This window comes from Camellia sinensis, chromosome 9 (genome assembly GCF_055761805.1).
Source record: "Camellia sinensis isolate YWXY chromosome 9, ASM5576180v1, whole genome shotgun sequence".
Lineage (NCBI taxonomy): Eukaryota > Viridiplantae > Streptophyta > Magnoliopsida > Ericales > Theaceae > Camellia > Camellia sinensis.
In genome coordinates, this window is record NC_138969.1 from 155549344 (window position 1) to 155562553 (window position 13210).

At 38.2% G+C, this 13210-nt stretch overlaps 1 protein-coding gene across 2 annotated transcripts; it reads right to left on the minus strand.

The window, feature by feature from the left end:
- Positions 1-2138: 2138 nt before the first annotated feature.
- LOC114273335 (serine/threonine/tyrosine-protein kinase HT1) lies at positions 2139-6699 on the minus strand. Of its 2 annotated transcripts, none has more exons than XM_028215097.2 (4): positions 6534-6699; positions 5079-6278; positions 3937-4392; positions 2139-2640 (listed from the first exon to the last, which is right to left on the minus strand). In XM_028215097.2, the coding sequence occupies exons 2-4, from the start codon at positions 5823-5825 to the stop codon at positions 2365-2367; spliced, it is 1479 nt and encodes a 492-aa protein (XP_028070898.2). In that variant the 5' UTR covers positions 5826-6278; positions 6534-6699; the 3' UTR covers positions 2139-2364. The 2 variants fall into 2 exon arrangements, with proteins under 2 accessions (XP_028070898.2, XP_028070910.2); XM_028215109.2 differs by having other exon boundaries at positions 5079-6286.
- Positions 6700-13210: the final 6511 nt, after the last annotated feature.

Below are 13210 nucleotides of genomic sequence, written 5' to 3' on the forward strand. Positions count from 1 at the left end.
CCAAACACACAATAAACAGAAATGTGTGATAAACATTATCATCGTTGTCATAACCACCACCATCATTATATCACCAACGCCACCACCCTTTTTTATCTCCGCGAAATTACCATTTCACCGTCTCCGCAACCACTGCCATTATCTTTCTATCTTCACTACCATTGTTATTGGCGTCACAGTTCATGCCACCACTTCCTCCACCACCACCAACTCACAATAAAAAAATTAAAATATATAATTTAAAAATAATAAGTTTTAAATTTAATTTTTATGTATCAACAACTCGTTTTAATTCAATACTTAATTTTTATCAAACAATTTTGTAACTTCAAAAATTTAATATTCAATTTTCACTTCTATTAAACAGCACAGAGAATCACTGAAAAGAAACTTAAACCTTTTTCATAAAGAGTTCGACTTCTGAAATTGTTATCTCACCTAGTGAATACCATAAATGTGGTCCATTTATGCAAACCCACAAATCCGTTGGTAATAAAAGTATTAGATATTTTTGTCAATGCATTTATGTTGGTGCAAGTCACATGCTTGTGTTTCATACCCAAAAAAACAAAAGTTCAGTCTCTTTCTTTAAATTGATGCAATCATAATGCTAGTAAACTAGCAAACTCTAAAATAACTATCCTCTCTCCCATTCCCCTCTTTAAAGGGTATGGAGCCATTAACCTACTCTTTCACACTCAATGAATGTGAAATCACGGAACACACATGAAGTATGTGAAGCATATATGGGTCTGCATCCCTACTTTCTCCTCCATTTTCTTCCGGATTCCATGATTCCAAACACAATAAACAGAAACAAATTTGAATATGTAATTTCAACTGACAAGTAATGAAACACGTGCGCTTGTGAGTGTTCAGATATCAAAGAGAGAAAAAAACAAAACAAAACAAAACAAAACAAAATGTGCAATATAAAAAGTTCAGCGTTCTATCATGTAGTTCAAAAGAAGGGACGAATGCATGAAAAATGTGAAACATTGACGTTTGCATCCCCTACTTCCTCCACTTTTTTTTCCTTTTTCTTTCTGAATTCTGTAATTTCAAATACGCAATATATAAAAACAAATTTGAGTATGTAATTACAACTGACAAGTAATGAAACATGTAATGAAACATGTGTGCGCGTGTGCATATACTGACGATAGGAAAAAAACAAAATGTGCAATGAGCATTCTATCATAGAGTTCAAAATAAGTATGTTCACATAAAAGGAAGGGAATGAATATCCCGAAATAACATATGCAAGAACTTTATATGCTAAAATGAAATACTACGAGCAAAAATTCCATCTGATATAGTTCCACAACTTGAGAGAATGATTTGTTCAGCCGAATTCAGAATAGGCAAAATTGAGTTTGTATTCTAGTACTTTCAAGAACTAACATCCAGACAGAAAGCAAATTCAAATCAACAAGGATAGCAAATTAATGTCTCTAATAGGTTCATAATCACCATTGTAGTATACAAATGGAAATGTGATCATTCATTAAAAATCCTGAAGTAAGCAAACAATATCCAAAAATGCGAAAAACACAATGACAATTACATGGACTACAAATTTGTGAAGTTTCAATGAATTTTCACAAGCATTTCACGATATACACCTCTTTTTGAAAAATTAAATAGCATATGGTCAGCCCATATTGATTAGTACAGCTTTCTTAACAATAGAAAACCATAGTCATGTGGACAGAGATTAGTGCAAGTTACAATATACTTAAATGAACACCAGAACACAACTCACTAAAATTTCAGAACAAAGAACCAATATCATTTCTTGTAAAAAGGCTTTTAGTTCCCCCACCAAATACCTTTAAATGGGCATACAATATCAGCAAGTAAATGTGTACATTTTCCGAGCAAGCAAACAGCCTTCAGCTGAGATTTTACATATTTATTAACATTTTTTTTAATAGAGAATGAAGACAACAATTTAAATATTAAAGAAGAATAAAAGCAAAAATTTTAAAATGAAAGATTACCACCTCTCTTACTACCAAACCTAGAATGCATAGCCAATGAAGTGCCGTGTTGGCACAATTGGTTCTAACACAACAACAATAGTTTCTTAGAAAAACCACTAAACACCATACCAAAGATTAACGAGCTCCAGAGTCTGAAAGAAATTCCAGCCTTAAAAGTTTCGAAGTTTCGTTCAAAATCTGATCATATGATGTGTTGCCTACGTATATATGCAAGTGAAAGACAATTTCACATCAACGCATGCACACAATTTAAATAGAGGAAAACAATTTAAAAAAAGGCTTGAAAAAAAAAAAAAAAAAACCTTTTCAATTACAATCTGACCCGGTGAAACTACGAAAACCAATCCATAAGGAAGAGTTATGTGAATTTAAGCTTCAGCATTGGTGAATTGTTGTTAGGGTGTGAAGGACCAAGCTTTTGCATCCAATGAAGAAGCCCCTTCTTATGATCTTGGCATATCAGGTTTTGCACAAGGTTGAGAGTTCCATCACGGGCAAGAGAAGACTCAAACTGCTCTAATACCTTTACAATCTGCCAAAATTCTGGCCTCTTCTCGGGTTGCGAACACCAACATTGCTCGATCAAAGCTCTCATGGCAGGCAAGCAGTATGCAGGAATAGCGGGTCTCAAATTCTGAATGATCCCAAGATGTAGTGATCTTAGAATTGCATATATTAATTTCCTCAAGAGTTTAAAAAATAATAATAATAATTTAAGGGCAAAAAAAAAAAAAAATAGGAATCAAAAGAAAAAGAACAAACAGAGAGAGCAAAAATGCCAAAGCAAATAAGGATGTGCGAGCAACATGCATCCTCAGTTCTAACTACAAGACCATATAAAAGCTCTTACATTAAAATATCTTAGGCACTTGAAACCCGTTCTTTCAACATGATGTGGAGTTTCTAGTTTCATTTTTATTTTTTAATTATTTATAAGAACCATGTGAAGTTAATATAACCTCCTGTGTTATATGGACTCTTTTGCTTCCCCAACTGTACCCATATCCAACAGATATGACAAGGGTAAGGGTGTGGGATATATTTCCGACGCTCGTACCAAATTCAGATACTCAGATACTTGGATCCTCTAATTTTATATGATGTTTAAAGAAAAAAATGCTCACATTTGCCAGTAAAAAATGTCTCTAGCTTCTCAGCTGTATAGGAGATTTAAATTATGTAATTTCTCTAAATCCCATTCAATTTGAACTACATTTCTAAATAATTTACAACATTCTATCTAAGAATATTATACAAGATGCAATATATATGTGTGTGTGTGTGTGTGTGTGTGTGTGTTTAACACATGCCACCAGACCCATAACAACTTTTGAATGCACATCACAATATCCTAATATTCATATTTAGGAAGACCTTGGATATGCCCCTGCACCTGACATAGCCCAACAAATAACCATTCATTGCCATTTGACGCCCAATTACCAGTGGAAATTTTATTAAGGATAGCTTTTCCAAGGAATAGATATGATTACAGAAAAAAGCATGTGCACCATGAAAAAAGTCAAACATCATTCAATAAAGGAAATTTTTGAGGAATGATATGGCACACCCATCAACTTATGTGGTGCACTTACCATGTCTAGAGGTCGTCCTGTTTCATGCCGTAGTCTATTCTGATTTACTATAATGACAGCACAATTAAGGTGTGCTTTGAGCTCATATGGTTCATTTATAGATGATTATGTATCATCCACCTCCAAACATGCCGAAGGCAAGAAGACGGGTTTTGTTGTTAGTTAAAGTTGAATTATGTATGTAAGATCACATATGCAGAGAAACATGCATTTCAACACATGAATGATAAAGAACTTGGGACATAAAATGACAAAAGCAATAGCCTAATATGCAAATTGGGATTTTCAGGGGAAAAAAAATTCAAAGCAATAGAAAATGAAATTCCAAAAATTGCCTTATTCACTACAGCAAAAGCTGCTTGGATCGGTGTCATATCCTCGTAAGGAATAGTTCCGGCTACCAATTCCCAAAGAATAAGTCCAAAGCTGTACACATCAACCTTCCGGCCATACGATTTCCGTTTGACCATTTCGGGTGCCATCCAACGATAAGTCCCGGGGTCATCGGCCAGAAGATCACAGTATGCCTCCTCACAAGCTATTCCAAAATCAGCAATTTTCATGTGGAAATCTTGATTAATAAGGATATTCTCAGGTTTGAGGTCCCTATGAATTACACCTTGAGAGTGAATGAATTCCATTCCCCGAGCAATATCCAAAGCAATAGCAATTAGTTTCTGTAAGGTAAGAGTTTTATGCTCAAGCTTGTGGAGGTATGCCCTCAACGAACCCTCTGAGAGATATTCCGTGATGATACAAAAAACCAGTGGCTTTCTGCATGCTGCTACAAACTGTATCATCATGTCAAAGTATAGAAAACTTAAGTCAGAAAGAGTGTACCAAAGGCAACAACTCTTAACAGAAAGCCTTGGAACCCAGAGAATTGCCCAGAAAATTGTTGTCTAGCTTAGATTTAATTCTTGTATTGTGAGACTGACACTTGAAATAAATCTCAATCATCCAATACTTTTTCTAGGTATTTTTCTGGGTACCTAGCATTGATGAACTCTCAAACTTGTTTGTAGTTCAACTTAGTGTTTGCACAATGCAACAATCACATCCACATGTGATAGTCATAATGTTCATTCATTCAGCAACACAAACCACATGAATGAAAAGTAACGCCTATATGGAAGCATGCATGAATTATTAGCATTATGCACGAATTAAGGACATGGAACAAGCAAATCCAAAATTTCAAACTTCCACGAATTAGAAGGAAAGATTGATCGATTCATCAATAATGTCCTATTGGCATATGAAAAATGAGAGAAATAAATTACCTTTATACATGGACATCTAAAGGGATGCCTAATCTATTTAGCACCACATCCAATGAGTTTTTAGCATTATGCACTAATTAAGGGCATGGAACGAGCAAATCCAAAATTTCAAACTTCCACAAATTAGAAGAAAAGATTGATTGATTCAATAGTAATACCGTAACTGCATATGAAAGAGGCGAAAATGAAATTACCTTTATAACATTTTGATGATGAAGACGAGACAAAAGGGTGACTTCCCTAGTGAATTGCTTTTCTAACCTAGCTCCAAGAGCTCCATTTTCGTCATCATCTGGTACCCTGATAATTTTCACAGCAACCGGTTCATCCTTGTATATCCCATGGTAAAGTTGACTATGAGCCCCATGAGCGAATCTAAGCCCAAGAAATAGCTTAGAGAGATCAACCATCCAATCATCCGCAGTTTCCACGGAGGTAACTCTTCCCCCTCCATTGTCAAAATACTTTGTCCACGTCGAATCCTTCTTAATTTTCAATTTTTCATGCATTTTCATCGAAGACAAGTTCCTAAGAGGGCTGGCACTAGATGTGGACTTTGAATCAGGTGCTCGGATTTCTTGGGAATCTTTGTGGAACAACTTTCCCACAATTCCCTTCTCGGGCTCTCTTCTTCTAGGATGTGGAGTTGAGAATCTCTTCCAATCAGATTGAGCTTCCTTAAATTCATCGGAAAGTGTAGTAGTTTTGGGGAGAGGTGAAAAAGACCTCTGCTTGTTTATGGGACGATTTTGCTGAATCTGTGGAACAGCTGGACCTGGTTTTGGATCAACAGAGGCCGGTGCAGGCCTAGATTTCAAACCAGAGTGCCAATTTGGTGGAATGGTGAGAGGAATAGAGGCCAGTCTTGCAGAGTCCAACCGATGACAGACCGTGTGAGAAAACTTAGTTCTCGTTAACCAAGAATTAGCCCCTTCCTCCATTGCCAAAGACTAAAAAACCAGGTAATTACAAACAATCCTATTATTATTTTCCTTCTTCTCCAGCTGAGAAGAAGGCCTAAGATCAAGATTTTCCTCAAGAAACTCTATATGCTTTACAAAGCTCCATATACACAATTCCTTCAAACCCATCAACAAATAAACCTTTAAAAATCAAACTCCACCACCATTGAAATTGGAAAACACCTTCACCATTGAAATTGAAAAAAAAAAAAAAAAAAAAAAAAAAAACCTTCAAACCAATTAACAATAAGCCACAGAATATCGATTCCAAATCAGAGAACCCTTCAAGCTTCAAACCCTAATCTACCACCAAATACACAAAATTTTTAATTTCATCATATCAGAATCAAAGTCTCCTGAAAACCCAATGAAAAAAAGACACAACCAACCCTCCCCTCAAACAACAAACCCTTCTCAGCTTCAAAGTCAAACCTGAAAATCTCACAAAACAAATCCTATATAAAAAATTTGAACTAAAAAACTAAAAAATAATATTAAATTAACACCCTTATCATAGACCCCATTCATGAACCCACGTGAGAAAACTAATCAATGCTTCAAAACAATCATAAACCCATTAAATAATTAAAAATTAAAGACGACCCATTAATAAATAAATATAATATATATATATATACAAAACCAACAACACAACGTAAAGATCTGGGCATTTAGGAAGAGACTTACCAGAAGGGAATAGCAATTTACGTTATAGTCCTGTATTTTATTTTATTTTTTTCTCTCTCTCCTCTCACTATTTTCTTATCAGGAAGCACAGGAGGAGAGGGAGAAGGAGAGAGAGAAATCAAAATCGTGTACTTTAAACATACGAAATGGTTATGATGATGAAGATGAGAATCAGAAGGTAGTAATGCCTTTCGTATACGGAGCTTTACGTGGGGCCCTGAGATGTGGTGTGGGGGCGGTGGCCGTGGTGGTGATGGTGGGTGGTGGGACCTAGCTTCAGAAAGTCAGAAAAGGCAGGGAGAGGAGAGAGAAAGGAGAGAGAATGAATAAAATAGTAGGAAGAATACAACCATCACTATCAGGGCATGGCGTACGGAACGCCAATGAGAGATAGAGATATAGATACAGAGCATGTGTATAGAACGGTAAATACGGTACGGTTCGCACGGGTACGCGTGCTACCGTTAGTGCCTGTTTGGTTGCAGTTTTTTTTTTTCTTTAATTTACATTGTAAGCACTCATTAATGCTTCGTTTGAGATGTGGGTTGGCTTTTTAACTATTTTAACCTGAGACTGAAAAGTCTCATTTATGATAACTTTTTAATTTTTTTGACTTTTCTAAGAGAAAAAATAAGATATTTAGGTGTCGTTTGGTAACACTTACGTTTTCAGTTTTCTGTTTATATTTACAAAAATTTTAAAAACTCAAATAAAAACTTATTTGGTAAAATTTTTGATTTATAAATCAATGGTCTCAGTTTATAAATTTGGCCAAAAAATGAAAACACAAAAAATGTATTTCCGTTTTGAGTTTTCAATTTTTTTTTTTTTACCACCCAACATTAGCCACCACCCGCCACCATTTTCCACTACCGTCTTCCGCCACCACCACCCATCACCCACCCCTTACCACCACCTACCACCACCATTCATCACCCACCTGCCACCACCACCCACCACCACCTACCCCTCGGCGCCGCTACCACCACCACCACCTACTTGCCATCCACCCGCCACCCGCCACTACCATGCACCGCCTGCCACCTACTTGCCACCACCACTCACCACCCACCTGCCACCACCATCTACCACTCGCCACTACCAGCCACCCGTCACCAGCAGCCACTTGCCACCCACCCGCCACCACCACCCACTACCCACCCGCCATCCACCTGCTACCACCCACCACCACCACCCACTACCCACCCGCTATCCACCCGCCATCCACCTGCCACCACCCACCACCACCACCACCCGCCATGGTCACCCACCATTACCACCACCCGCCATCCGCCACCCACTTGCCACCACTACCCACTACCCGCCACCCGCCACCCGCCACCACCACCACCCACCACCGCCCACTCGCTACCACCTGCCACCACCACCCACTACCCACCACCACCACCCACTACCCACCCGCCATCCACCTACCACCACCCACCACCCACCACCACCACCACCCGCCATGGTCACCCACCTACCCACCATTACCACCACCCGCCATGGTCACCCACCTACCCACCATTACCACCACCCGCCATCCGCCACCCACTTGCCACCACCACCCACTACCCGCCACCCGCCACCACCACCACCCACCACCGCCCACTCGCTACCACCCACTACCCACCACCACCACCCACTACCCACCCGCCATCCACCTGCCACCACCCACCACCACCACCACCCGCCATGGTCACCCACCTACCCACCATTACCACCACCCGCCATCCGCCACCCACTTGCCACCACTACCCACTACTCGCCACCCGCCACCACCACCACCCACCACCGCTCACTCGCTACCACCTGCCACCACCACCCACTACCCACCACCACCACCCACTACCCACCCGCCATGGTCACCCACCCACTCACCACTACCACCACCCGCCACCTAACCGCCATCCGCCATCCGCCACCCACCTGCCACCACCACCCACTACCCGCCACCATCACCACCCACCACCGCCCACTCGCTACCCCCCACCACCGGCCACCGTCACTCATCCACCCACCATCACCATCACCATCACCATCACCACCCGCCACCTACCCGCCACCACCACCCACCCGCCACTTGTCATCCGCCATTCACTCGCTACCACCCACCACCCGTTACCGTCACCCACCCACTCACCACCACCACACCCGCCACCTACCCATCACCACCCGTCATCCGCCACCCACCAGCCACCACCACCACCACCACCACCCACTCGCTACCACCCACCACCCGCCACTGTCACCCACCCACCCATCACCACCACCCGTCATCTGCCACCCATCTGCCACCACCACCACCACTCACTCGTTACCACCCACCACCCACCACCGTCACCCACCCACCCACCACCACCACCCGCCACCTACCCACCACCACCCGTCATTCGCCACCCACCTGTCACTACTACCCACCACCCGTCGCCGCCACCACCACCCACTCGCTATCACCCACCACCCGCTACCGTCACCCATCCACCCACCCAACCACCACTACCATCCGCTACCCACCACCCACCGTCACCACTTTCCACCACCGTCTTCCGTCGCTACTTGCCACCACTTGTCATTTCTCATTTTTTTTTATATTTTTAAATTTTTTAAAATATTTTGTCAATTACCAAACGCGTTTGTAGTTTATGTTTTTCTAAAAATAAACAAAAACCAGTTTATAAAATTTTTGTAAATATAAACTGAAAACGTAAACGTTACCAAACAGACCCTTATTGTTTGAATGTGACATTTTGACTTATTATGTTAAAATGCCTATTTAGTCCTTTTGTAACTATTTTAACTAAAATGCCCAAAAACCTACCATACCAAACAAAGGTTAAATAATTTTCAAATTTTAGGCTTGGTTTGGGAAGTAGGTTGGCTTTTTGGCTTTTTGGCTTTTTTGGCTATTTTAGCCTGGGCTAAAAAGCTTGGTTTGGGAAGGGCTTTTTGGCTTTTTGGCTTTTTTGACTTTTTTTGTGAGAGAAGAATGTAATGATTATAGGTTGGATGTGATGTTTTGTTTGTTATGGCTAAAATAGCCTATTTTGTTTTTTGTGGCTAAAATAGCCAAAAAAGCCTGAAAACCATCTTGCCAAACAGAGTGACGTGACTTTCAACATACAAGTTGGTTTGGAAAAATTATTCGTTGGTTTAAAAGTGTCATGTGGTCATATCTTAGAGCATCTCCAACGGTTACTCAGATTTTTCATCAAATTTGAGTAAAAAATGACTCATTTTACCAATTTGATACCACTCGCTTCAACGGTGTACTTTCATCAAATTTGTACCAGGGGCAACCGGTTGGTCGACCGGCCGGTCGACCGGTTGGTCGACCGGTTAAGCGAAATTTTTTTTTTTTTTTTTTTTGATTTTTTTTGATTTTTTTAGTGGTCGACCGGCTGGTCGACCGGTTAGGCAAAAAATTTTTTTTTTTTTTTTTTTTACTGTTTGAACCTTTTTCTTCGAACCGTTTGAACCTTTAGGCGGTCAACCGGTTGGTCAACCGGCCGGGCAACCGGCTGGTTGACCGGTTGGTCTCTCCCAACGGTTAGGAACAGTGATTCGGTAAAATACTTCGCCTGTTCTCATTTTGGTACAAGATTTGCTGAATTCTGGATTTGATATCGATTTGGTGAAACCGTTGGAGCTCAAAAAAATGGCTTTTTCATCAAATTTTGAATTTGATATCAGGTTTGCTGAAGCGTTGGAGATGGTCTTACTAATAATAATTTATCATGTCACGTCATATTTTCTAGTTATTTAATACTCTCTCCAATTACAGTATCGTTAAAGTACCCCGTAATGATATTTCAAAATTAAAATATCAAAATATATTTTTTTTAGTTGGTATTTGGTAAAAAAAAAAGAAAAAGAAAAATTATATTTACACCTTTCAGGTTTACATTTAATACATATTATTTCTTAACGTTTAGAAAATTACACTAACCTTCCTGTCTTTACAATTATTTAGATGAAATGAAAATATTAAATTCATGCACTCTCTCTTTTCTTATTTTGTTGTATTTTTTTTCTTTCTTTCTTACATTTGCTTTATCCCTTTTTCAATGTAATTTTCTCTATTTTTTTATTAGAAGTTATTGCCTTTTACATAAGTAAATGGTTTGTAAAATAAAACTACTAATCACAAGAATATAAATATAATTTCCAGAACGTTAAGAAGTAAAATATAATTAGATTAAATCTCAAGATGTATCCATATAATTTACTAAAAAAACAAAACACTCAAAAAGCATGTCTTTGTTTATTTGTTTGTTTGTTTTGGATAAGCATGTTGGCAAAGTGAAAGAGAAAGGAAATAATAATAAATTAACAAAAACTAATAACAAAAATAATAATAAAAAAATTGACTTGTAATAAAATAATTTTTTTATTTTTTTAGTTAGGCACTATTTGGCATTCTCTATATTAGTATATTTTTTAATTTTTTTTTAATCTTTTTTAAGTCACATTATGTATCTATTCTTTTATACGTTGTTTTGTAAAAATTTAAAAAGTATACTTATTTATATCATTTCAATCAAGTTAAATCCTAATCATCTATCATTTTTATATATGGAGTGTTTGATAAAATTGAAAATTGAGCCCTCATTTTGCATATTGGTTGGGTTGGCTTTTTAGCTAAAATAGTCACAATTGGTTAAAAAGTTAATAAGATAAAATATCACATTCAAACTATAATCATTTCATTTTTTCTTTTACAAAAGTCAAAAAAGTCAAAAAAATCCAATCCAAACGAGACTTTTTAACCCTAGACTAAAATAGCCAAAAATTCAAAAAACCAACCCACTTTTTCAAATGAAGCCTAAATGTTTATTTTTTTTATGCTGGAAAAACTGTAATAAAATTTAAGGGTTGAATCGAAATAACTTGTTTAAGTGCATCCCTAACATTGTATCAACAATTTCATCAAATTTTAGTAAAAATTTGATAAAAAGTTTGATTTGATACCGTTCACTCTAATGTTGCATTAGAATTTTTATCAGTTTTTTTCACATCTCCAGTTCTCTGGGAGGAGCTCCGGGCGGATGTCTTGGAGGTTGTTCGAACACGATGATAAAAAGCTCTCAAAATTGCTATTGGATGGACATCTAGAAGAATATCCAGCCCAACAGCAACAATTTAAATTTGATAAAAGAAGGCTCTTTTTATTTGATGAAATTTTTTATTTTTTCCTACTTTGATATGGGTTTGATGCTAACACTAGGGCCAAAATAGTGAGTCTATTTCATTAAATTTAAATTTGATGAAAAGTTTAAATAAACGCTAGAGACTCTCTAATGTATGTAATATTAAATTTAAAATTTATTATAATCCCCTAATACCGATTTGAACGGTTTTTTTTTTGAAAAATACCCCTGGCGGGACGGGGATGGTATTCAAAAATCAATCTTCGATCAATTTCGGGGTGGGAACGGTGATAAGTGTCCAAGCCCCGACCCCGTTTGTTCCCAACGTGATATATATATACTTTCTATGTTCTCTCTATCTCTCTCTCTCTCTCTCTCTCTCTCTCTCTCTTTTATTTCATATATACTCTCTCTCTTCATTTCCGTCTCTAATCTCTCTCTCTCTCTCTTCCGCACTATCTCTCATATCTCTCTTTCTCTCACACACACACACACACACACTCACTCAGAGTCTCTCTTTCTCACTCTCGCACCTCGCCTCCTCCTCAGCACCACAGCTTCTGTCGCATTACACCGCCGTCCTCCTCCATTGTTCGTCAATCACCATCGTCTACCTCTGTTGTCCATCGCCATCGATCTCCTTCGTCGTTTGTTGCAGTCACCATCGCCGATCTCAAATCTGTTTGATGATACACAGATCTCAGATTTGTGTTGATGATATACACTCACATCTGTGTTGATATGTATGTATACATGTACGTGTGTGTCTTTATTTGTCTATTTTTTTTTTTTTTTTTTGGGTAGTTGATGCACACAGTGTTGATGATGATTTGTTGTTGATGATAATTTTGTCACCATTTGTTGTTGATGATGTTCTTGATGATTTTGTTGATGTTGAAAGTTGTTGATGATGTTGTTGAAACAGATTTAGGTAGAAGAATTTTCGGGATCAGGAAAATTTGATTCCTGTTAGGGGGCGGAGACGAGGACGGGGACGGGGACAAGGACAAGGACTGTGACAGGTTCCCCATTGGAGATTGGGGCCATAGACGGGAAAATTTTTACCATCAAGAATCAGGAACATGAAGTGTAATTTCTGGCCCCATCCCACCTCGTTCCATTGACATTCCTAGTGATAGTGAATTGATGCTGGTGGAGATAGCAGTGGCATTAGCTATGGTGTCACAGGCAATAACTATGAAATCAAAAAATATATATATATATATATTCAGCAAAATGGACCAACAATTATGGTTTATATATATGAAATTTTCTCCTTCTCCTTCTTTTGTCTTTTTAAAAATATAGAAGTGCACAAATATAAATATCAGTGTCGATTATTTTCTATGAAAGTGATTTAAATGTACACATATATATACCTGCTTATATATATATATATATTGAAACTCCACATATATACGTTCACATTTTTAATTTGAAAGGGCACAAATATACTTGTTCCTATTTTTTAATTTAAAAGTGCATATATAAATATTTATCTCTATTTTCTTTTTTTTAAGTGGGCAG

Coding starts and splice junctions, on each gene's coding strand:
- LOC114273335 (XM_028215097.2), bottom strand. CDS start 5,825: ATGGAGGAAGGGGCTAATTCTTGGTTAACGAGAACTAAGTTTTCTCAC. Junction 4,393..5,078: donor ATCATCAAAATGTTATAAAG/GTAATTTCATTT, acceptor ATGATGATACAG/TTTGTAGCAGCATGCAGAAA. Junction 2,641..3,936: donor CTTTTGCTGTAGTGAATAAG/GCAATTTTTGGA, acceptor GGGATCATTCAG/AATTTGAGACCCGCTATTCC.